The 26,869-nt window shown below is 39.1% G+C and overlaps 1 protein-coding gene and 1 pseudogene across 7 annotated transcripts in view; both read right to left on the minus strand.

Annotated features, from left to right (window-relative positions):
- The window catches only part of BTRC (beta-transducin repeat containing E3 ubiquitin protein ligase), a 196,611-nt gene that overhangs the window by 30,781 nt on the left and 138,961 nt on the right, over positions 1-26,869 (minus strand). For all 7 annotated transcript variants that reach the window (XM_012439500.2, XM_012439493.2, XM_064373962.1 and 4 more), the window contains one exon: positions 3,348-3,579. In XM_012439500.2, coding sequence (XP_012294923.1) covers positions 3,348-3,579 — 232 coding nt within the window. The remainder of the gene's footprint in view (positions 1-3,347; positions 3,580-26,869) is intronic.
- LOC135274114 (5S ribosomal RNA) lies at positions 12,802-12,920 on the minus strand (annotated as a pseudogene).

The following is a 26,869-nucleotide window of genomic DNA, read 5'->3' on the forward strand; positions in this document are numbered from 1 at the left end:
GTAGAAGAAATATCCTTTAAATGTACTGGGGGAGAGACACTAAGTCAGAATGTGCTGGGTTATAGAATTTTGGGCATGCAGAATGGAGAGAAGAAGGAAATACAGAATGGTATGGAAATATCCCAAGAGAAAGACAAAAAGGTATGTTTAAGTTCAAGAATGGGTTTAATTTTAGATGTTAAAAAAACTGTATTTGAGAGTAGCTGCTGCTATAAAATCTAAATGACAGCTGAGCTGAGCAAAAATGAAAAAAATTCCAGACCAAAAGATAACTTGGTCATCATTTAAGAGAATACTTGTAGGCTATGCAGAGGAAAACAGTGGATAATAGATCTTGGGGGGTATAAACCAGGTGGGCTTCCCAATTAAAGTTTTCTACCACCCAAATCTGTACCTAGGTCTTAGAAGAAAAGATCCTATAAAATAAGGTGATCTCACTAAAAAAACTTCTTTTGCCTGCTGTTCTAAATTTACAACTGAGACAAAAACATTCAGTCATTTCTGTTTACAACATACGTATCAGAGGTTTTCTACAGCCTTAAATAGTTCAGAAGGATTCCTTCATACTCTCACTCCTGTAGGGACAAACTTAACAGGAAAGAGAACATTGCATTTCATTTTGTGCTTTTCCCCTGAATCATACAGAGGCACACTTGGACGCCATTAGCAATAAGCCAAACGTGCTTAAGTATCATTTTAATTATAAAGATTGTATGGGTATCAGTGACACTTTTCAGCAGACGTGAGAAAGAAAGCATTAAATGGATCTTGTTCGACTGACATCACATATTGGTATTTAAGCATAAGCAGATGGAGACATGCATTACCCAATTCTTATTAAAGGAACATAAACAAAAGCCAATTAAAGATATAATAATTAGTTTGTCATGTAAAATACAGTAATGGCACAATTCCTGGATCTTTATATTAAAACTTTCTACACCATCAGAAATTTCCAAAATGCAGTCTTGTGTTTTTAATGGCTTCCATCAAATTGCTCCTGATCATTCACCATGTACCTATAAGTCTTTGGAAGTAATTTCACCTAACACTCCAAACAAACCCATTACATTAATGGACTACAGGCACTTTTTGAAGTAGTTTGGTTTACTAAACATAGCCAGATGGTATAGGTTTATAAGTTTAAATGGCCATAAAGCATTAGATTGATGATTTAATACCTCATAGAGTGGTCAGCGGATACACACCAGGGATCAATATTAGGTAAAGAATACACAGGTCTAATCAACTCCTGTTCAATTCTTAGTGGTATAAGCTTGAGATAGTAACATGTCTCAGTGATTGGGGAGAACAAAGTAATGAGGTACACACAGACTGTTTGTACAAAGAAAACTGTTTGCCTATGGCTAAAACAAAATCCAATGACTAAAGAGGGGGTAAAAATCTATTCTATTTAACAACAGATATAGGTAAAATTCAGTTTTTACAGTGGTTATTTCTGATACAAATAGTTATTTCCTTTGTTTAAACAGTAACTTAAACTCCTAGTTCAGAAAAACAAAAACCTTAAAAAGCTATAATTAGCAAAAATTTAAAAAGTACTATTAATACTTGGGAGGTTACAAGCTGTTATATTTTTATTAGGGGATAGTTTGGCACCATGTATTAAAAGCCTTAAAAATGTTCAAACTCTTTAATATAAAGTGATTTCATGTCTGTATTTTTTCCCTAGGATTCCCACAAGATTAATGTATAAACATTGATCATCACATGGTTTATAATAGGAAAAAATTTTGAAACTACCTAAATGTTCAATAAAGGAGTTAAAGAATATGTGCTTCAACCATTGTAAAGAATACTATGCAATTGAAAAGTATGTTAAAAGAACACACATTTAGAAAAATACATTAAGGGAATATATTAAGAAAAAATGGTCACAAAACATTTATGATCAAAGTTTTAAGCAAAATACACATACCTACACAAAACAGAAAGGCTACCTGCCAAAATATTAGTAATTCAGCAAATTAGTAGTTCTTTCTGAATGGTGGGATTCTAGAAATTTTAAAAAATGTTTTCTAAATTTCCTATAACTTCTGTAATTGGAAAACAACAACCAACACCCCTAACCTAACAAGATATGATATTTAAGATAAGATTCATTCATGTTGGTATGATTTTTCTCTCTTGAAATAAACTTTGAATACACGAGAATCTTGTATTTTTCCTGAGATAGCATTCCCCCCAAATACTGACAACTTGGCAGTGCCCTAGTCTTCCCTTTAAGCATTTAGAAAAACCACAGTATCCTCCAAAAAAATTATTTTACATATCGTTTTATATTTATTTAACACCATAACAAGGCTTATAAGATATCCTTCTTTTTTTTTTTGAGACGGAGTTTCGCTTTTGTTACCCAGGCTGGAGTGCAATGGCGCGATCTCGGCTCACTGCAACCTCCGCCTGCTGGGTTCAAGCAATTCTCCTGCCTCAGCCTCCCGAGTAGCTGGGACTACAGGCGTGCGCCACCATGCCCAGCTAACTTTCATATTTTTTAGTAGAGACGTGGTTTCACCTTGTTGACCAGGATGGTCTCGATCTCTTGACCTCGTGATCCACCCGCCTCGGCCTCCCAAAGTGCTGGGATTATAGGCGTAAGCCACCGCGCCTGGCCCTAGATATCCTTCTTTCTAAAAACTTCAACTAAAAATGTTTCTTACTCATCTGTAGAATTTAAATATTCTGTTGATATATTCTCATAGAAATACAAATTCAAGTACACAAGCGAACATATCTTGAAACTAAGACATATTATTATAAAAGACACATCTTACACCAGGTAACACCTCAGAAAAGATTTTACTTGGACCTATGTATGGGTAAAAATAAGTTGATAGAAGGGCATGTACAAGAAGATAGGATAAAAAGAGTCTTGGCTGGGCATGGTGGCTCACGCCTGTAATTCCAGAACTTTGGGAGGCCGAGGTGAGTGGATTATTTAAGGGCATAAGTTCAAGACCAGACTGGCCAATGTGGTGAAAGCTTGCCACTACTAAAAATATAAAAATTAGCTGGGCACGGTGGTGGGTGCCTGTAGACCCAGCTATTCAGGAGGCTGAGGTAGGAGAATCGCTTGAACCTGGGAGGCAGAGATCACGCCACTGTACTCCAACCTGGGCATGACAGAGTAGGACTCCGTCTCAAATAAAAAAAGAGTCTTTATTTCTAGAGTTTGTTTTTTTAAAAAGCTTTATACCAAAAAGATACAGTTAAGGGACTTAATTTGTTAAAATCAAGCCAATAGATTTTTAAAGAGAGATATATAGCTGGAGACCTAGTTCTGTTATCATAGCAAATTAATAGTTTACAAACACCTGTAGACATACCTGGCAGGGCAGTTATGAAATCTCTCTGCAACATAGGTTTAAGATATGAGTTTATGTGCCCATGTTGGTAGTGACACATTTGGGATATAAGATGTTCCACAAATTCCACTTGATCTGACTCTGACCACTGCTCAAAGTATTTGACACACAGTTCCTTTTCCTTTTCATAGCTTGCCGAGAGTTTCCGTTGCTTGGGCACAATCATACTGGAAGTGCCATTGGCAAGTTTTGTCTGTAGAAGGGGGTTAAAAGAAATATAAAATGATTAGTATTGAAAATGAGGGAAATATATCTGATTTTCTGGTATGGCATGCTATGTTATGTCTACACGATTGAGCCCACTCTGTTATACTACTAGCAATTACGTGGAAAACCACAGAAATAACATACAAAGTTGACAAATCAGCTATAACACCAGAAGACTAAGCATCCATTTCCAAAAGTTTGTAGAAGACATTCTTATTGTTTGAAGATACACAGATAAAACCCAAAAGCTGAAAGCATGTTATTACTAGCAAGCCAAAAATCTAATTTGTTTTTTATTTTATACAACACTTGTTGAACATTTATACAATTACTTGCTCACAACTCTTTTTTTGAGACAAGGTCTCACTCTGTCACCCAGGCTGGATTAAAGTGGTGAGATCATAGCACAATGCAGCCTCCAGCTCCTGGGCTCAAGTGATCCTCCCACCTCAGCCTCCAGAGTAGCTGGGACTATATGGGTGCACACTACGATGTCCAGCTAATTTTTAACATTTTTTTTTTTGTAGAGGTGGAGTCTTCCTTTGTTGCCCAGGCTGGTCTCAAACTGGCTTCAAGCAATTTTCCTGCTTTGGCCTTTCAAAGTGCTGGGATTACAGATGTGAGCCACTGTGCCCAGTCAGCACAATATTTTTTTTTTTGAGACAGAGTCTCATTCTATCGCCCAGGTTGGGGTGCAGTAGCGAGATCTTGGCTCACTGCAACCTCCACCTCCCAGGAGAATCAAGCAATTCTCCTGCCTTAGCCTCCTGAGTGGCTAGGACTACATGCATGTGCCACCACACCCAGTTACTTTTTTGTGTTTTAGTAGACATGGGATTTCACCATGTTACCCAGACTGGTCTTGAACTCCTACCTCAAAGGATCCACCCACTTTGGACTCCGAAAGTGCTGGGATTACAGATGTGAGCCACTGCGCCTGGCCAACAACTTGGCTTTTAATAGTCAAATAAGAAATCCTTCATGGAAAGAGAAACCAATGAATATTCTGAGACTCTGTGGTACCTTTCTGGACATAAAGTTTAAATAACACTCATATGCTCAATCTACCCTTTTCCATGAAATAATCTGTATTTCCCATGAAGTCTTATTTATTAATTTATTTATTCAATAAGTATTTACTGGGCATCTACAATAGGCCAAACACTGTCCTTGGTACTAGAAATATAACAATGAACCAAAATGACAGTTTCTAACATCACTAACATATACTCTTAGTGTGAAAGGCACACTAAAAACACAAGCAGCTGTGTGTAGTGGCTCACACCTGTAATCCCAACATTTTGGGAGGAGAACACGCTTGTAATCCCAGCTACTCAGGAGGCTCAGGCAGGAGAATAGCTTGAACCCCGGATGCAGCGGTTGCAGTGAGCTGAGATTGCACCACTTCGCTCCAGCCTGGTCAACAGGCTCTGTCCCCAAAAACAAACAAACAAACAAACAAACAAACAAACAAACAAACCACAAGCAAATACTTAGAATAATGTAGGTAATGCTATGAAGAAAAATAAAGCAGGATAAGAGGACAGGAAAAAGTATGTTATTGTGGTAGGCAAAATTCTAAGATGGTTCCCAAGATTCTTGGCCCCTAGTGTACACATATCTTCCCTGAATTATTAAAATAGTAATGTACGTATTGCTGTGATTAAAAGAGGGATCTGAATTAGCTGACCTTAAGATAAGGAGATTACTTAGCTGGGGCTGACCTAATCATGTAAGCCTTTAAAAGCAGAGAGTTTGCTCCAACGGATTGCAGAAGAGGAAGGGGGCCAGCTGGCAAGGAATATGGTCAGTCTCTAGCTGCTGAGAGGAGCCCCCAGCTGACAGCCAGTAAGAAAATAGGGACCTCAGTCCTACAATGGCAAGGAACTGAATTCTGCCAACAAGAATGAGCTGAAGTCTGGGCAAGGTTGCTTACATCTATAATCCCAGCACTTTGGGAGGCCGAGGTGGGTAGATCACCTGAGGTCAGGAGTTCAAGATCAGCCTGGTCAACATAGCAAATTTCCCATCTCTACTAAAAATACAAAAAATTAGCTGGTGTGGTAGCAGGCACCTGTAATCCCAGCTACTCAGAAGGCTGAGGGAGAAGAATCCCTTGAACCCAGGAGGTAGAGGTTGCAGTGGGCTGAGATCGTGCCATTGCACTCCAGCCTGGGCAACAAGAGCGAAACTCCATCTTAAAAAAAAAAAAAAAAAAAAAAAAAAAGAGTCAGCTGAGAAGAGGATTTTTCCTCAGAGCTTCCAGGTGAGAACTCAGTCCAGTCCAACACCTTGATTGATTTAAGCTTTGAGATACTCTAAGCAGAGAACCCAGTCACAATGTGCCACACTTCTGACCCTCAGAACTATACACAGAACTAATAAATAGGTATTGTTTTAACTTGCTAAGTTTGTGGTGACTTATTATGCAGCAATTAACAAAAAACTAATATGATTATTTAAGTCTAAGCTGTCAGAGATAGTTTCCTGAAAGAGGTGGCATTCTAACTCAGACATGAAGGAAATGAGGGAACTGGAAGAATGGTCTAGGCAATGGGAATTTGGAGACCATATGTCCTGGGTGGCAATCTGTCTGGCATGTTCAAAGAACAAGAGGGCCTGGTGTGACTTGAATAGAGTGAGCAAGGAAAAGTAAGGCTGGAGAAGTGGCTGGGGCCAAATTATCCTGGTCATTCCGGTGATGGTGGTGGCAAATCTCCAGAGATTGCCCCCAGCAATTCCAGCTCTTGCTCTACATGAATGCTACTCCTCCTATCAAAAGGTGGAGATTATGTCCTATTCTGTGAATTTGGGCTTTGACTAAGAGAATGGGGAGAAAGTTGCATTCTATTCTGGGACTTCTAAGCCCAGGCAACTTCTGTTGACTCCTTAGATTATTGAACTACCATGTAAGAAACTCAGGCTAACCTGAGAGACAGGTATGGAGGATGAGAAACCATACAGAAGGGCACATGAGCAAACACCCAAAAGCATAATAGCGACACAATCTGACACCGTTTAAAAGGACCACTGCTATGTGGTTCTTTCAAATTACATGGGACATAAATAGAAGGAGGCCAATTAAGACAATGCTTCAACAGTCCATGGAAGAGAGAACAACCTCTTAGATCACAGTGGCAGCTACAGAGGTGGTGAGAAATAACTGGTATTCAGTGGATATTCTGAAGACAGATCCTACTGAATTTGCTGATAGATTGGATACGAGTATGAGAAAAAAGGAGGAGACAAAATGACACTCAAGTCTGAAGCTGGGGGACACTAGGAAAGATTCAGAAATCAATAGAAAAGATTCAGAAATCAGTGTTTTCTGGATAAAGACTAGAAATGCCAATAACAGAGAACAATCAGCAACTTAATGAATTTGTTCCACTTATACATTAAATAAACGAGATATTGCTATGATCATGAGGAGTCATGCTTTGATCAGTGGATATTAGACTGTTAGACTTTTGCTACTCTAAAGAAAGTGGGATTTTCTTTAAAGGATAATCACAAATGGTTACAACTGGGTACTTTTCAAAGTAATTTGATGAATCTTTGGCATATTTACTTAAGACAATCCAAATGTGGCAAGAAGACCCATGTTACCATAGAGTTCATCCCTGCTTAGATATACTCAATGTGAAACATGCTGTAAAACTGTACCCAATTTAGATAATTCATTTCAAGGCTCAGGCCTGCCTTACTGTCTTTTATTTATTTACTTTTATTTTTAGAAACAGGGGCTTGCTCTGTCACTCAGGCTAGAGTGGTGTGATTGTAGCTCACTGCAGCCCTGAACTCTTGAGGCTTGCCTTATTTTCTAGATATTAAATCCTATACACAGGCCTCTTTACAAAGTAAAGATACACAGCTGAAAGCGTATTTTCAAAAATGGCATTAGGCCATTTTCTTTAGACAGAAGGAGCTGATACCTGTGAACAACAAGTCCTGGTGTGCTGAGATGGATGTTTTCTAGCATAAATGCCATTGTTGCCTATGAAACAGACTAAAAATGATTAATAAGAACCTTGTTGAACACAGGCCTTGGGGGACTTCAGGGCTGCTTTTTGTGTAGGTTATTTGTTTGTATCTCAGAAATGAAAACTCGTGTAATGTGAAGATTTAGAGAACGAACAAACAGGTGAGTTTATAAGCTTGACCAAATGCCACGTCTCATCCCAACAATGAAAACCTCCCACTCTATCATTTTTTATATATTTGTCTTTTAAAAGGCACCCTTTGTCTTTTAAAAGGTGGAAATGGACCTGAGTTGGGTGCTACTGGAGTACTGTTTTCTGGATAAAGACCAGAAATGCCAGTAACAGAGAAGAACAATCAGCAACTTAATGAAATTGTTCCACATATACGTTAAATAAATGAGATATTGCTATAATCATGAGGAGTCATGCTTTGATCAGTTGCTATCAGACTGTTAGATAAAATTGCCTAAGGTTTTAAAAAGTTTGGGTATCCTACTGCAGAAGCTAAAAAGAAGGCAAGATTGATACTTTCAATGATCAAATCATAAGTGGGAATCAAACATTTGGTTATTAGACATAAAGTATAAACTGAGATTCCACATATTTATCAACTGTTCTGGGCTATTCTAGCTGGCATACATTTTAGTTACCACCTCTCAAAACAAAAGTATTTTTTTGATGAGGCAGAAAGACACATACCTGGGATCCATTATCAAATGGATTACCTTCAACCTCTACTGTTTTAAAAGCTTTGGCCCTGGAGTAAAAGGACCTGGTTTCAAATTCTAGCTCCTCAAATTAGCAGCTGTGTGACATGGAGTAAATAACTTGATCTTCCTGAGTCTAATTCTCTCATCTATAAAACGGGGATAATAGGTTCTATTTCACTGGATTTTTGTAAGGAACAAATAAGCTTTCCCCCTCTTTCTGAAGTACATTCTTCTTTTTCAATATATATTTTTTCCATTTTAATTTTCATTAAAGTATAACATACATAAAAATGCTTAATCTTAAGTGTACTTAACTAATTTTCACAAGGTGAACATACCCACATAACCAACACCCAGATCAAGAAACAGATCATCACGAGACTCACCAGCCCCCACTGTGTCCCTTTTCAGGTCACTAGCCACCCTGAGAGTACCCCATACAATTATTTAAAAAAAAAATTTTTTTTTAAAAAACCATTCACCTATACAATTTGTAGTACCATAAAAACATATAATTCTCAGGAGTAAATCTGATAAAATTTGGACCAGGCATGGTGGTTCAAGCCTGTAATCCCAGCACTTTGGGAGGCTGAGGTGGGTGGATCATGAGGTCAAGAGATAGAGACCATCCTGTCTAACATGGTGAAACCACATCTCTACTAAAAGCATAAAACATTAGCCAGGCATGGTAGCACACGCCTGTAGTCCCAGCTACTTAGGAAGCTGAGGCAGAAGAATTACTTGAATCTGGGAAGCAGAGGTTGCAGTGAGCTGAGATCCAGTGCACTCCAGCCTGGGTGACAGAGCGAGACTCTGTCTGGAAAAAAAACAAAACAAAACAAAACAAAAAACCTGATAAAATTTGTGTAATATTTATAAACTGAAAACTATAAAACATTGCTGAAGGAAATTTTTAAAATACTTAAATAATGAAGAGATACACTATAGAAATTGGATCTACTAAGATGTTTATTCTTTCCAAACTGACCTACAGAGTTAGTGTAGTATCAAAATCTCAGCAGGCAAATTAACTCGCTGATTCTAAAATTCGTATAGAAAAAACAAAGGACATAAACTTAACCAAAATATTCCTGAATTTAAAAAAAAGGTTGAGTGTGGTGGTTCACGCTTGTAATCCCAGCATTTTGGGAGGCCGAGGTGAGGGGATCACTTGAGGTCAGGAGTTCGAGACCAGCCTGGCCGACATGGCAAAACCCTACCTCTGCTAAAAATGCAAAAATTAGCCAGGTGTGGTGTGTATGCCTGTAATCCCAGCTACTATGGAGGCTGAGGCAGGAGAACTGCTTGACCCCAGGAGGTTGAGGGTGCAGTGAGCCGAGATGAGATTGTGCCACTGCACTCCAGCTGGGATGACATAGTGAAACTGCATCAAAACAACGACAACGATGACAATAACATCAACAAACCTCCACAAAACCCTTTGAAAAAAGATAGAAGACTCAGACTAGTGAATTTCAAGATATGTAATAGTAATCAAGATAGCATGGCTCTGGTGTAAAGACAAAAGTGTAGATCAATGGAACGGAATAGCGAGTTCAGAAATACATACAGCCAACTGACTTTCAAGAAAGATACCAAGATAATTAAATGGGAGGCTAGGCATGGTGGCTCACACCTGTAATCCCAGCACTTTAGGAGGTCAAGGCAGGCAGATCACCTGAGGTCAGGAGATCCAGACCAGCCTGGTCAACATGGTGAAACACCATCTCTACTAAAAATACAAAAATCAGCTGGATGTCATGGCCCACGTCTGTAATCCTAGTTAATCGGGCAGCTGAGACATGAGAATCACTTGAAACTGGGAAGTGGAGGTTGTAGTGAGCCTAGATTGTGCTACTGCACTCTAAATTGAGTGACAGAGTGAGACACCTTCTCAAAATAAATAAATAATTTTTTTTTTTTTTTTTTTTTTTTTTTTTTTTTTTTTTTTGAGACGGAGTTTCGCTCCTGATACCCAGGCTGGAGTGCAATGGCGCGATCTCGGCTCACTGCAACCTCCGCCTCCTGGGTTCAGGCAATTCTCCTGCCTCAGCCTCCTGAGTAGCTGGGATTACAGGCATGCGCCACGATGCCCAGCTAATTTTTTGTATTTTCAGTAGAGACGGGGTTTCACCATGTTGACCAGGATGGTCTCGATCTCTTGACCTCGTGATCCACCCGCCTCGGCCTCCCAAAGTGCTGGGATTACAGGCGTGAGCCACCGCGCCCGGCCATAAATAAAATTTTAAAATAAAATTAAATTCAATAAGGAAAGGATAGTCTTTTCAACAATTGGATATCCATAGAGGAAATGAAGTTTGTTCCTAACTTCTTACCATATACAAAAATTAACTTGATTCTGTATTTATATGTAGAAGCTAAAACTATAAAACTTCTAAAAGAAAACACAGGAGAAAACTTTGATGTTCCTGGAATAGGCAAACATCATAAAAGGAAGAAAAAGTCAGTAAATTGGTGTGTGGCAATGTTCAAAACCTGATTTCCAAAAGAAACAGTTAATAAAAATGACAAATCACAAACTGGAGAAAACATTCATAATAAACGTATTTCACAAAGGACTTGTATCCAGAATCTATTAAAAACTCTTAGAACTCAATAATAATTTTTTTAAAAACCCTGTTTAATAACCATTTAATAATTTTTTAAAAAACTTTTTTTTAATAGGCAAAAGATTTGAACAGATACTTCAAAAAAATATCCACAGATGGCTAATAAGCATATGAAAAGATGTTCAACATCATTAGTCATTAGAGAAATGAAAATTAAAATATCAAGACGTTACGACACACTCACTAGAATGGCTAAAATTTAAAAGACTGACAATACTAAGTGTGAGCAAGAACGAGGAACAACTGGGTTTCTCATGCATTGTTGGCAGTTATGTTTAATGGTACAACCAGTTTGGAAAACAGGTTGACAGTTTTTTTGTAAAGTTAAACATATACTTACCAAACGACCCAGCGATTTCACTTTAGGTATTTGCCCCCTTAAAATGAAACACAGTTCAACACAAAGACTAGTACATTAATGTTTTTTGCTTCAATATTAATAAAAATCCAAAACAATAATAATCCAAATGACCATCAAGAGATAAACTGGTAAACAAATTGTGATGTTTCTGTAGAATGGAATAGTATTCAGCAATAAAAAGAATAAACTACAGACACACAAAATGATAAGGATGAATCCCAAAAACATGCTTAATCAAAGAAGCCAGGTACAAATGAGTCCTTATGATTCTACTTGTATGAAACTTTAGGAACAGTAACTCTAATTGTTAGAAAAATTGATCAGTTGTTGCCTGGGGCTGCAAGTAAGAATGGGACTGATTGAGGAAGGGTACAAGGGCGTTTTCGGGGCAATGAAAATGTTCACTAACTTGATTGTTAAACAAGTTGTCAAAATTCATTGAACTATATACTCAAAATGGGTGTATTTTATTGTATATAAATTATATTTTAATAAAGTTGATTTTTAAAAAACTTCTGGCTGGGCATGGTGGCTCACACATGCAATCTCAGCACTTTGGGAGGCCGAGGCAGGCGGATCATGAGGTCAAGAGATCAAGACCATCTTGGTCAACATGGTGAAACCCCGTATCTACTAAAAATACAAAAATTAGCTGAGTGTGATGGCATGCACCTGTAGTTCCAGCTACTTGGGAGGCTGAGGCAGGAGAATCACTTGAACCCAGGAGGTGGAGGTTGCAGTGAGCTGAGATCATGCCACTGCACTCCAGCCTGGCAACAGAGCAAGACTCCGTCTCCCCCAAATTAAATAATTAATTAACTGGGTGTGGTGGTGCGGTGTCTATAATCCCAGCTACTCTGTAGGCTGAGGCAAGAGAATGGCCTGAACCAGGGAGTTGGAGGTTGGAGTAAGCTGAGATTGCACCACTGCACTCCAGCCTGATGATAGAGCAAGACTCTGTCTCAAAAACAAAAACTTCTAAGGGTAGAGTATTCTTACAGATAAATCCACTGTAATATGAATTTTATTTGTAACTAAGGTACTATGTTTGTAGAGAAATCCAGAGATAAAGGTCTTTGTTGTCAAGCCCCTTTCTTCTACCATTCTCCATTACCGATTTTTCTACAATTATCTAAAGTAAATGCAGCAAAATTCCAATTTGAGAGCACAGATTGTGTGAGGACACAGTGAAAAAGTTCAATGATCAAAAAAAATCAAAAGATTGTATATTAGGGAGATAGGATAATGGTTACTGGATGCAGTAGAATTGATTTGGCTTTCCCAACAAAAGCCTGATGACTCAACCACTACTGTTCAAGTGTCTTGGAAAGCTGACAAACAGCCTCAGCTTAATGGTAAGTTTCTGCCACCCCTCCACATCTCCCTCTTCTGCTTTTCTGTTTATAGTGAACAGCTGTCTCCAAAAGAAAAGAAAAGAAAGAATGAAAGACAGAAAGAAGCTGTCAGGTGACAAGCACACAAAACAAAAGGAGTTAAATATTTCTAGAACTGTCCTTTTTTTTTTGCCTGCAGCACCCGGTATTCCAAGGTGGTCTCCCGTCCAAGTACTAACCAGGCCCAACCCTGCTTAGTTTCCGAGATCTGACAAGATCAGGCGCGTTCAGGGTGGTATGGCCGTTAGAACTGTCCTTTAGCTTAGTTCTCAAAGGCTAGGGGCATTTCCCCTCTGAAAACATATTGCATGTACCACTTTCAAAATTATCATGAATTTCTCTGAAGTTGCAGCCTGGGCCAGGAGGGAAAAATAGAGTTGATGGTTTGATCATCAACTATCATCGTAATACTAAGTATGCTGACTTTACTAACTGTATTATGTATAGGTTGGGAAATACACAGTGGACTGACAGAACTTCATGGTGAAATGACAAATATTTCTAGTTTGCATGCAAAACTCGCTTTTACCAAAAAGGAGGGTGTGGTAAGTAGAGAAAGATGTTCCAGACACAAGACACTCTTAAGAACTAGGGTTGCAAGGGCTAGATGAAGAAAGTATTTATGACAAGAAAGATGCAAATGATAAAAGAATCCATTTGGCTTAGAGAAGGGCTTTAAGGAAAGGCTCTGGCATTGAAAACTATGGTGGGGAAAGGGGATATAATGATTAAATACTGATTTAATTTAAGAATAAAATAGGCAAGGGTTTTGCAGGGGGGATAAGGCTGCAGCCTAGGTGGGACAAGACAAGAATTCTGACTAAAGTTGGAACTTTAGTGGTACCAATCAGCCAACAACGGTTTATTGTGTAACTACACTATGCCAGGCACTTCACCAGGTGACAGGGAAACTGCTGTGAACAGGTATACAAAGTGTCTTTGCCTTCTCTCAGGAGGAGAAGAGAAAGATCATATACAAATATGTTAATTTCAGAAACCAATAATGATTGTAAAGAAAACAAAGAAAGATAAATTAAGGAGTAAAGGGTCAGGTATGGTGGCTCATGCCTGTAATCCCAGCACTTTGGGAGGTTGAGGCGTGTGGATCACTTGAGGTCAAGAGTTCAAGACCCGCCTGACCAGGCCAACATAGCAAAACCCTGTCTCTATTAAAAATACAAAAATTAGCTGGGTGTGATGGCATGTGAACCCTTGCTTGAACCTCGGAGGCAGGGGTTGCAGTGAGCTGAGATCGCCCACTGCACTCCAGCTTGGGGAACAGAGACTGCCTCAAAAAAAAAAAAAATTAGCTGGGCATGGTGGTGTGCACATGTGGTCCCCCCTACTTGGGAGGCTGAGGCACAAGAACTGAATGTCTGGGCAACAACAACAACAAAAAAGAAGTAAAGACTGCAGCCTACTTTAACTGGAGTGGTCAAGAAATGCCACTGAAGGAGGTGACACCTGAGCTGAGATTTGAATGACACGTCAGTCTTGTGAAGATCTTGGGGAAGATCCTTCCAGACAGAAGGAAGAGCAAGTGCAATGGCATGTTCAGGTGAAAGACAGAAGGCCAGTATGGCTAGGCAGAATGAATAAGAAAATGGTGGGAATGAAGGTGGCTGGGGGTAAGATCATATAAGGCCTTCTGGGCCACCCTAGAGTTTAGATATCATCTAAAGGGCAAAGGAGAGCCCCTGGAGGTTTTCAAATAGTCACGTATGGCATTATCTGATTTGTGCCTTAGAAATATAATACTAGCTGCCACACAGAGAATGGACTGGGGCTGGGCTGGGAAGGTGGGTAGGGAATAATAAGAGCAAGCTGCAAAAGGAGAGGAAGAAAGATCAATTAGAAAGCTGATAAAATAATCCAGGCAAAATGTGATTACGTCTAGGAGATTAGGCAGTGTTTAAAAGAAATGTATTTTAACTCTCATGACAGAGGAAGGAGGAGGAGTAGAAAGGCCCTGTTGAGAATTATAAGTCTAGGTCATAATATACACTTATTTTAGTATAATAATTTACTACCTCATTAAAGCTGATCCTTTAGATATTTAGTCTGGTACATTAATCTGGATAAGATTAATGTGTTCTTGCTCCTGTGGCCAGGAGAAACAAGGCAAAACTTAAAAGGATTTTGAGGGAGGAAGGAAGAGTTTTTTTTTTTTGAGGTGGAATTTCACTCTTGTTGCCCAGGCTGGAGTGCAATGGACCGATTTCAGCTCACTGCAACCTCCACCCACCAGGTTCAAGCAACTGTCCTGCCTCAGCCTCCTGAGTAGGTGGGATTACAGGCATGCACCACCATGCCCAGCTAATTTTGTATTTTTAGTACAGAGAGGATTTCTTCATGTTGATCAGGTGGGTCTTGAACTCCCAACCTCAGGTGATCCGCCAGCCTCAGCTTCCCAAAATGCTGGGATTACAGGCATGAGTCACCACGCCTAGCCAAGGAAGAGATTTTTTAAAAAGTCTATGTTATACTCTCTATAGGCTGTTGTCAGGTTTTAGTTAAATAAACATCCTAAAATGACGACTTAAAAAATATTTTCCAATTATTTTCCTTTGATTTCTTTATAAAAGCATCCCTTTTTTTTTTTTTTTTGGAGTCTCGTCCTGTTGCCCAGGCTGGAGTGCAATGGTGTGATCTCCGCTCATCGCAACCTCCGCCTCCCTGGTTCAAGCTATTCTACTCTCAGTCTCCAGAGTAGCTGGGATTACAGGTGCGCGCCACTATGCCTAATTTTTTGTATCTTTAGTAGAGACAGGGTTTCACCATGTTAGCCAGGCTGGTCTCGAACTTCTGACCTTGTGATCTAACTGCCTCGGCCTCCCAAAGTGCTGGGATTACAGGCATGAGCCACTGTGCCCATCTTTAAAAAAAAAAAAAAAAGTCAGCCAGGTGTGGTGGCTTATGCTTGCAATCCCAGAACTTTGGGAAGTCAGGGCAGGAGGATCATTTGAACCCAGGAGTTTGAGACCAGCTTTGGCAGCAGAGTGAGACTCCATCTCTGTAAAAAAAATTTAAAAAATTAGCTGTATGTAGTGGTACACACCAGCAGTCTTAGTTACTTGGGAGGCTGAGGCAGGAGGATTACTTGAGCCTGGGAGGTTGAGCCTGCAGTGAGCTGTGGTCATGCCGCTGCACTTCAGCCTGAACAGCAGAGTAAGATCTTGTCTCAAAAAAAAAAGAGTCCACATTGCCATTGCCATGGTTAAATTGAGAGAAAACAGGATTGTCTACATTTTTATTAGAATGGAAAGAGGTAAGTAAGCACACCTAGTGATGAAGATTATGATAGCAGGGAGACCTAGATTCCTAAAGAGCTAGAGTAGAAAAAAAAAAAAAAAAAAGGAACCCAGAAGGGATAGAGCCCATTGGCACCTGAGCATCCTCTTACAAGCAGATTTCAAGATAAATTGAAAGAATTTAGCCATAAATTGAACATGCAGAAAAAAGGAATGAATGCTCAAAAGTGGGATAACTTTTAACATTCTACTTTTAGTTCTTAAACTTTATAACTCTCAGTGATCAAAGGAGTAGTCCATTACATTTTTTGCAGTAGGGTGGGGAGTAGGAGTACAAATGAAAAGAAAATGGTACATACAGAATGGGGCACACATTTCAACAGACGCGAACATCATATTTCTCAGTGGGATTATTGTATTAATATTTTAACAGCCTCTACTAAATATGATTACATATTAGGTGAACTCATAAACATGTCAGATCTGATTAGTGAACATGGAAGACAGGAAGGGGCAGATTTGTCAGCAAAGGGAAAAGTTCACATTATGAATCTGAATGATTTCTAATAACCAACAAGAAAAAGCTTGCAAGTCATTTCAATTCTTTAAAATAAAACCTAGTAGGAAATGAACTGACATTGTCCCAGTATATATGATTATTTAATGATTGGATACTTGCCAATCATTTTTTCTATTTACTAAATAGGAAAAGCCATATATAAAATTCATCAAAATCAGAACAAAGCTGTTTTTCATTATTTTCTAATTTTTAACAGTTAAAGGGACAGGACAGTCATTTAACATTTTTAGGTTTTAAAACTGAGACTCTTGCTTCTTTATTGGACCCTCCTGCAACTTTATAGCTTCCAGGGTGATAGGTTCTTTTGTTCTAAACCAAGAAACTCACAGCAGTTTTATTTACTGCTGCATTATTATAGCTACTAACTACACACACCTCCAATGCTGGTAAACCCACTAATGTAGACAGTGCCACCTTAAAAGGATTTCTGGATGGGTCCTAGTGGTGGGGAAAAAAAAGGACATAATGTTTAATTATAAGAAATGATTGAAATAGGCACAGACGTACCCCGGGTGCCTCTGCACTGCAGCAAGCTCTAAACTTGTTATCGTTAATGGTTTAAATTTCACTGTGCTAATCATTTCAGGACACAAGCCTTTCTTGATAATCTAATGAATTATTCCAACATCCTTCAGCAAAAAAAAAATCTTCCATGACAGCACTAATTACAAGACGTTTTCCCAGTGCTTATGTAAAATATGACAGAGCAGCAGCTTAGGGAATTGCAGAAAACTGCCTCTAATTTCCACTGAGAAACTGACAAACACCTCTCTTTCATCTCTCCCAGCTCTCGAGTAAGATTTAACTTTCTCATTTAGTTAATTACCGAGTGAGGATCATCATTTCCCCGGATCGGAGCGGCACAGAGCCTTTATCGTGTTAACTTGTGAACTTGATCGATGGCTGCTGCTAAAACTTAATAACTTCACCCCCTGGCAAATTGTAAGATAAATATAATAGGAGAAACTCTGACAGTAAAAACCTGCCAGAAATGAGCACTGTGTTTATGTTTCTTTGCAGGCAGCAAAAAATCAACCGACAGCTTATTACTGGTTGCGTGTTACTTATATTTAAAAGACTCCAGGCAGTTAACTTTGTACATACTGTTAAAACTTTGCTCACAAGATGGGAAAAAATGGGGAAAAAAGCACCAGTGATATAGACTTAAGGAAGTAAGAGAAGAAAAAAACAGGGAGAAGGGCAATGCAAGGGAACAAATACATTGTATAAAATCTTTTAAAATGTCATGTTTATCTTATTAAATGTTCAATAAGCATATATAGGCATAAAATCCTGCAAAAATAATTCTGGATTCCTAAGACATGGTATGAACTATTTCTAGAAGCAAAGCCAGAGAATTCTACTCACTCAAATTTTTTCAGAGACCATGAGTCCATGCCTGAAGAATTCAATTAACTGCAGAATTCCTAGATCTCTTTTCAAAAACCCCTGCAGCCAGAAACCATTCGCTAACTACATCATTTAACCCTTTGCGAAACAATGAGTACACTATAGCTAGGAAATAAGTAAACTTCAGTCGTCTAGAGCACTTCATTTGGTCTTGCCATTCACCTTCCATACCTAGGCTTAGTCAACTGAGACTGAAATAGTCTGCTGAAAGATTTCCTTTCGGTCAATTTTGAATCTGAGCTTGGAATTTTAACATTTAACTTTGGCAGAGTTGGCATCTTGGCTTGGTACAGCATGACTGCTATGCTTTTTATAACCAACACTACCAAGGACAACAAACAAGGTGTATAACAACAGCTGAATAGGTGCTCATCAATACCTGTCCTCCCCAACCCCAAGACTGATAACAGAGCTGAAAACAAATCTGTATATAAATTGCCAAGTCTATCAGACTGAACGCTCTCCTAATATTGAAATATTATAGAAACAAAACATGAACTAAATTCTGGGAGGACAGAGAAAGGCAGGAAAGGTCTTATAGGACTTAGAGTTGAAGCCTAACTGGTGAACTGTATTTAACATCCACCATGTGCTATAATAGTGCCAATGAACTGAAGGCTTCATGCTTCAGTCCAAAGGGCCAACATTTTGAAAGGTAAAATAATTTGGAAAACTGAACCTCAAAATAGCAAATCAAATTCACCTTCAAAAGAATCAAATCTGAGTCATTTTGTTTTCACTTTCATTAAATAAAGATCTATGGGGGGGTCAAGCAAAGAATGTTTAATTCATTTTCTAAAAATAGCATTTACAGGCCGGGCGCGGTGGCTCAAGCCTGTAATCCCAGCACTTTGGGAGGCCGAGGCGGGTGGATCACGAGGTCAAGAGATCGAGACCATCCTGGTCAACACGGTGAAAGCCCGTCTCTACTAAAAATACAAAAATTAGCTGGGCACAGTGGTGCGTGCCTGTAATCCCAGCTACTCAGGAGGCTGAGGCAGGAGAATTGCCTGAACCCAGGAGGCGGAGGTTGCGGTGAGCCGAGATCATGCCACTGCACTCCAGCCTGGGTAATAAGAGCGAAACTCCGTCTCAAAAAAAAATAGCATTTACAGTTCACACATTTTAGTAAATATGAAAAATTCAAAAACACAAAAAACATAGAAATTGCCCATAATTTCAACTATCTACAAAGAGACAATGTTCATATGTTGGTGGGTATATACCTTTCTGGTTTTTATATAAAAATGTATTAGTCAAAAAAAAAATTTATTAGTCAAGGGCCTAATGATGGCTAATAGGCATGATGGCTCAGGCCTGTAATCCCAGCAAGTTGGGAGGCCAAGGCAGGCAGAGCACTTAAGGTCAGGAGTTCGAGACCAGCCTAGCCAACATGGTGAAACCCCATCTCTAATAAAAATCAAAAAAAAAAAAAAAAAAAAATTACTCGGTTGCAGTAGTGTGTGCCTGTAATCCAGCTACTTGGGAGGCTGAGGTAGGAGGATTGCAACCAGGAAGCAGAGGTTGCAGTGAGCTGACATCGCACCACTGCACTCTAGCCTGGGTGACAGAATGAGACTTTGTCTCAAACAATAAATAAATAAATAAATAGTCAAATATTTGATGGATGTGGGGGAGGGGAGAGTGTATCTGTGCCATCTAGAGAATTCTTCGTTCATAATAGCAAAATTAATCTTTGCTGAACACCTTAGAGAAGTCATGATCTGATCCTGGAGGAGACAGAATTATAGGTTATTACGATGGGGGAACAGAAAGGAGGAGAGGAAAGAGGAGAAATGAAGGAGAACCGAAGGGAGAGAGAGAAGTGAGGAGAGAAAGAAAAGGGAAGGGGAAGGGAGGAAATAGAAAAGGAGAAGGAGGAAAGGAAGGAGGAGAGGAAGGGCTAAGGCTAGAGAAGAGGGTAGGAGAGGAAGAGGAATGACAAAAGTGACTAAGGATTGGGGAAAGGACAGTGAAGACTAGGCAGTGGGGTGGGTGAGAGATGGGAAAAGGATGAAGGAAGAGTGATAAGCAGAGCTAGGGAAAAGATGGGGACAGGGAGAGATAATGAGCTGGGGAAGAGATGGAGGGAGATGGCCATAGGAGAGATGAAGTGAGAAATAGGTGGGAAGGGGGAGAATGAATATAACCAAATGCAAAAGGGACCTAGCATTATCAAGCTCACTTGCTCTAAGAGGAACAATGTTGCTTGGACAAATATCCTCTCCCACACAATAAACATCAACAGAGAGGAGATGAAAAGTATTTTTTTTAAAACCACTACTTAATATTTCAGGCAGAGTAATAAAGTTTAATTGTCTGGAATCTGGTTATTCTTTCTGTATAACTTCCTTAGGTGGAGGTTGCTCACCTAGATGTTAAATAATGTTAAGATTACCAAAACAAAATTTCTGTGATGCTGAAAGCTGAAACGAGAGTCTTCTGCCCAACTTCTCCCCAACACCCTCCTCCCTTTAGTTAGCATTAGAAAATTAAGTTCTAACATAAGCAGGGAATACATCAGTTGTCAAAGGAAAACACAGGCACATGTAAAAAAGAGTTAAGAAGTGCATGGGAAAAATACAGTCAAGTTTAAATAAAGAAGGAAAAAACTACCCTGCTCCTCTTTGTGCTCTAATCCTTTGATTTCTGTGTTCTAGAAAAAGGCCTCAACAACTTGGTGCAACTTACTCCCTAAAAAAAAGCCTTTGAGAAGCTTTATCTAAAACCGGGATTAGGAAACTACAAAGTTTTTTGGATAGGATCTCAAGAAGCCAACTCAGCTTTCTAGAAGAAATTCAACTCTCTCCAAATGCTTGTTAATGCATGTTAAATGCAGCAAGAAATAATCCTACGAGGCAGCAGCACAAGCCTCTCTTAGCTGCAGTGAATGAAGTAAATGACTTCTAATTTCTGGAAGTCTTGGTTATATTCAGGTAAAACTTTAATAACCCTGGGAACATCAAGGGACTAAAGACATTTCTCTCTGAAATTCTTCGGTAATTGTTTTCTTAATTTATCCAGGAAAAGCTTAGTTTAGATGCAGCATCTGTTTTTTCAGCAGAGGTGATCAAAATAACTTGCTCAGATTCACACAGGTTAATAAAGTTTAGATTTCAAAATGCAGTTGTTATATAAACTGAACAGTTTTTCTAAAATGAAATTCTGGTCCCCTTCCTCTTTTCAATGACAATGAAGCTCCAAGTGAATGACTATGACTAAATGTAGAAGACCAGGACTGCATTGCATAGATGGATAAATGCATGTCTATAACCAAAAGAGGTTTACATATGCACTGAGACCAAAAGTGTCACACTGAAGCCAGCTTAAATGTCTTTCTGAAGAAGTTTATGTTTATGTAATAGAATATCACAACAAAAACCATCATAATTTGGCACTGATTCTATCCCAGCTCTACTATTTACTTGGAGTGTGATCTTGGGTAAATTAATGAGCTTCTCTGGGCTTCAAATCCCTCATTCATAAAATGGTGATCGTTATAATACTTAACCTGGAATGGCTAATGTTAAGATTAAAATAATACATATAAAGGTATTTTCAGAAGAGTACCTGGCACATAGTAAGGGCATAAATTGTCATGAGTTTTAACTAAAAAGGATTGTAATCTACATAGTTACTTATTATAATTAGCTTAATGCTACACTGTATTTAAATACATTCTTCTTTGCTTTGACAATAATCTTTTGTCCAGAAACTTTCACTTTAAAAGAGACTGTCACATAAGTTTTCAGTCTATATAACAGCAGCTCAAAAATATTTGATAAACTGAATTGTTAAACTAAAAGAATGAGGAGGTGGGTATTGTTTTTTGTGAGTACAATGATAAAATGTCTTATGGTGTAAACATTTGGAGTTCCCTTCTCTCACCAAGAAGGAAGCTACTATCACTATATTGATGTTTTGTCCACAGGCACTCCAATTTGGAAATCTAATCCATTTTCTAAGATTCATATGCAAAAATATAAGAACCAAAATAAAACTGAACTTTCAAAAGGAATGATGACTAACAGTAGTTTAATATTTTGTGAAACTTAATAATTGAAGAAGATAGAAAACAGCAAAAGGAAGCCCTCAAAAATCTTCTACAATATGGAACAAAAGACATTTGCACATTGATTTTTTTTTTTCCTTTTCAATCTTTCAGAGCTATTGCTACAGTGTATTCCCATAACAACCAACTTTAGTGAAGGAAGAACAGTAAGGAAATTATCAGAATGGTAACAAGACTCTCAGTGCATAACTCAAATTTTTAAAATCCACTTTAACAATTTCTACCAAAGAGCTAACATCCTGTAGGGCACAGAGTACATTTTGCTTCCTTCTGATTTGCAGCATTGTTTTAGAATCAGCAAAGACAGAGCCAGGGCAGAAACCAGACTAAAATTCTGGCTGTTGTCAGCAACCTCTCCTTTCTCTCAGAAACTAGCAGAAAGACTCTACTACCCTGTAACTTTGGAGGTTATTTATATGTCCCCTACATGGGCACCATTTTTAATGGGGTTTCATAGACCATAGATTACAAATTTTTGGTTTTTCTGAGAAAAGACACAGAATTTTGAGGGTCACCAAAAATGGTTTGTCTGTTTAACCCAGAATGAGAATGGGACAAACTCCTACCAGAGGTTTTGTGTAGGTGTTTTCAGTGAAGAGAGGTTGTAATAAGAAAATGAAAATCAGCAAGTCATCTCCATAAAATTTATGCACTTGATTTAAAAACAGAACTTGTGGGCTGGGTGTGGTGGCTCACGCCTGTAATCCTAGCACTTTGGGAGGCTGAGGCAGGTGGATCACAAGGCCAGGAGTTCAAGACCAGACTGGCCAACATGGTGAAACCCCGTCTCTACTAAAAAATACAAAAATTACCTGGGCATGGTGGCTCGTGCCCGTAATCCCAGCTACTTGGGAGGCTGAGGTAGGAGAATTGCTTGAACCAGGACCCAGGAGGCGGAGGTTGCAGTGAGCTGAGATGGTGCCACTGCACTCCAGCCTGGGCTACAGAGCGAGACTCCATCTCAAAACAAACAAAAAACAAAAAACACAAAAACAAAAAACAAAAAAAAACAGAACTTGTATCCTTTCTTTGAAGAACTTAGCTTTTCTTAGAGCATGAAACAGTTTCTATAAAGACATTTTCTCGTTTACTACCTAACCTTTCTATTTCACCTGGGAGTGGTTTAAGTTCATATAGAACACTATAAATACGCGGCTCAAGGGTACTAACTCTTTCCCATGGAATTTTTCTATGCATCAAATACTGTAGTTTATTTCTATTTTCAATTTAAGGAAGACATACTGAAATTTGATGCTCTGGAAACAAACGATTCATGAAAAAGTTTTCTTATAGTTGACATATATGCTTTCATGAAGCCTGAAAGCAAAAGTGAGGCAACATGATGCTAAAAAGATTTAAGCCCAGTCTAAATCACTAATTAGCTATACAACTAATTAGCTACTGGCACAGGATCTCATCTGTAACATAAGTGAGTGGATGGGATTATCTGAAGCTCAGTCTGGCTCTTAAACTTTGAGTCTATAATCCAGTTCTACTGTAAGTTAAAATAAAATTGGGTACATAAATTTAGGAATAGAGATTCATTCTTCACATTTTTACTTTAAACCCATCATATTGCAGTTTACGCATACACCTCAATTTTTTTTTTTTTTTTTTTTTTTTGAGATAGAGTCTCGCTCTGTTGCCCAGGCTGGAATGCGCTGGTGTGATCTCAGCTCACTGCTACTTCTGCCTCAGCCTCCTGGGTAGCTGGGACTACAGGTGTGTACCACCATGCCTGGCTAATTTTTTTGTGCTTTTAGTAGAGGAGGAGTTTCACCATGTTGGCCAGGCTGGTCTTGAACTACTGACTTCAGGTGATCTGCCCGCCTTGGCCTCCCAAAGTACTGGGATTACAGACTTGAGCCACTGCACCTGGTCCTTGAATTTAGAAAACATTTTTCACAATATTATTTGGGCAAGCAAGATATTCTATAATCCCAAGAGTAAGTCAAACTTTTCTTAAACAATTGAGTTTTTAATGCAAAGGAGTGACAGGTACATAGGTAATATTATTATTCTCTCTTTTCTACATGCTGACTCCAAAATTAATAATTTAAAACCTTAGAAACTTTAGTTTTAGCCTTCTTCATGGCTGACACTAGTAACGCCTTCTTGAAGTTTTCTCTTTCAATATGCCTCATTTCTTTCACATCAACTCTTCTGATAATTTCCTCAACTATTCCTCCCAATAGTTTCCAGTATTTAATAAAAGGTTTTCTAGAAAACTGTCAGTAAATGAATGTACCTCTTTATTAATAATCCCTTTGCTTCATATGAAGGCAAAAAATCACATACACCAACTGGTCTCCTTTAGAGCCAAATCAAAGTACAGTCATGCACCATGTAATGACATTTTAGCCAATAACTGCATATACAGCCATGGTCCCTAAGATTATAGTACTGTATTCTTACTATACCTTTTCTATGTTTCAATATGTTTAGATACACAAACACCATTGTGTTACAATTGCCAACAGCATTCAGTATGCTGACATGCCGTACAGGTTTGTTGCCTAGGAGCAATAGATATACCATATAGCCTAGGTATGTAGGAGGCTATACCATTTAGGTTTGTGGAAGTACACTCTATAATGTTCGCAATATGAAGAAATTGCCTAATGACACATTACTCATAATGTAACCCTATCATTAAGCAGAGCATAACCACAGTAGGGCTACAAGAAAAGTCTGCAACTAGATAGAAAAAACCTGTTGGAATCCTCTCAAGGCTTTATTAAGATAAGTGCTCATGATCAGATGGCTACCGTTCTTTGCCAGTTGTATTTTCAGCATTATAGTCCATAGCCTGCTGTACTGCAGAGAGCTTTTTCTTTCCGATTTCAAAGTCCATCAGGTGCCCTCCAGATCAATGTGGCATATTAGTTATTGTAATAACTAAATGAAAATGGACAAGCACTGAGCCTTGATTTCCATTTGAAAAAATTAAGTTTCATTGGAAGTTAGAAGCAGAATTTATAACATCATCTTTCCGTGGTGATACAATTTTTTGATAGTGAGCAATCTAGTAGGCCTACATAGTAAGTAAGGATGGAAGAGTGGGCCGATATCAGAATAGACATGAACTAAGAGAGCAGCAGTGAGAATGGGGATTAGGGGTGTGACAAAGACAGAATCAAGACATTTTGGAGGATATATCCTTAAAGATAATATGAAGGAGCCAGGGTATTATTTTATGGAAGTGGTGAGATAAATAATTATTTAAAAAGTAGTACTGCATAGTGGCCAGGCATGGTGGCTCATGCCTGTAATTTTAGCACTTTGGGAGGCTGGGGTGGGCAAATCACTTTGAGGCCAGGAGTTTGAGACCAGCCTGGGCAACATGGTGAAACCCCACCTCTACTCAAAAAATTAGCTGGGCATGGTGGTGCGTGCCTGTAATCCTAGCTACTCAGGAGGCGGAGGCATGAGGATTGCTTGAGCCCAGGAGGTGGAGTTGCAGTGAGCCCAGATCGTGCCACTACACTCCAGCAAGATAGAGCGAGACTCTGTCTCAAAAAAAAAAAAAAGGTAGTACTGAATAGTGTCAGACAAGCCCAGGTTCAAGCCAAGTGTCTGTATAAGCTATGTAGGCCTGAGCAAGCTAGTTGCCTTCTTTAAACCTCATTCCCCCACTGTAAACCAAACTAATACAACCTACTTCCTACAATTGTCAAAATAAATAACAGATTATTTATATGAAATACTTAGAACAGGATCTACCACATACATGGTTACTAAAGGGAGTTATTATTATTTTCTAGCACCAAGAAACCATCTCAACAATTCAGGCTGTATTAAGGACCTGCCCACTAAACTTTAAAACTGTTTTAATTGAAACTTAATGCTAAATTCCCCAGGAGAGAAATTATGACTAAAATACTTTAAAAATATGCTAACTTATATGGCCACCATTAGCCAATAGAACTGAAGATAGAATTATGAAGAAAAGAAAAAAGAGATCTGGGTGCGGTGGTTCACGCCTATAATCCCAGCACTTTGAGAGGCTGAGGTGGGCAGATCACCTGAGGTCGGGAGTTTGAGACCCACTTGACTAACATGGAGAAACCCTGTATCTACTAAAAATACAAAAAAAAAAAAAAATTAGCTGGGCATGGTGGCACATGCCTCTAATCCCAGCTACTTGAGAGCCTGAGGCAGGAGAATTGCTTGAACCTGTGAGGCGGAGGTTGCGATGAGTTGAGATCATGGCATTGCATTCCAGTCTGGACAACAAGTATGAAACTCCATCTCAAAAAAAAGAAAAAAAAAAAGAAATAAATAAAAAAAAGATGCTGGGCGCTGTGGCTCACACCTGCAATTCCAGCGCTCTGGGAAGCCGGGGCTGGTGGATCACAAGGTCAGGAGAGTGAGACCATCCTGACCAACATGGTGAAACCCTGTCTCTACTAAAAATATAAAAATCAGCCGGGTGTTGTGGTGTCCGCCTGTAGTCCCACCTACTCAGGAGGGTGAGGTAGAATTGCTTGAACCCGAGAGGCGGAGGTTGCAGTGAGCTGAGATAGCACCACTGCACTCCAGTCTGGGCGACAGAGCAAGACTCTGTCTCCCCCCAAAAAAAAGAGTGTGATGTGATTTAGATTTTAAGAGCAGCTTAGGAGGCCGGGTGCGGTGGCTCATACCAATAATCCCAGCACTTTGGGAGACTGAGGGGGACAGATCACCTGAGGTCAGTAGTTCAAGACCAGCCTGGCCAACACAGTAAAACCCTGTCTCTACTAAAAATACAAAAATTAGCTGGGCATAGTGGCATACATCTGTTCCCAGCTACTAGGGTGGCTGGGGCAGGAGAATTGCTTGAACCCGAAGGCAGAGGTTGCAGTGAGCTGAGATTGCGCCACTGCACTCCAGCCTAGGAGACAGT

This window comes from Aotus nancymaae, unplaced genomic scaffold, assembly GCF_030222135.1.
Source record: "Aotus nancymaae isolate 86718 unplaced genomic scaffold, 86718_ANA_hifiasm-v0.15.2.pri h1tg000010l, whole genome shotgun sequence".
Taxonomy (NCBI): domain Eukaryota; kingdom Metazoa; phylum Chordata; class Mammalia; order Primates; family Aotidae; genus Aotus; species Aotus nancymaae.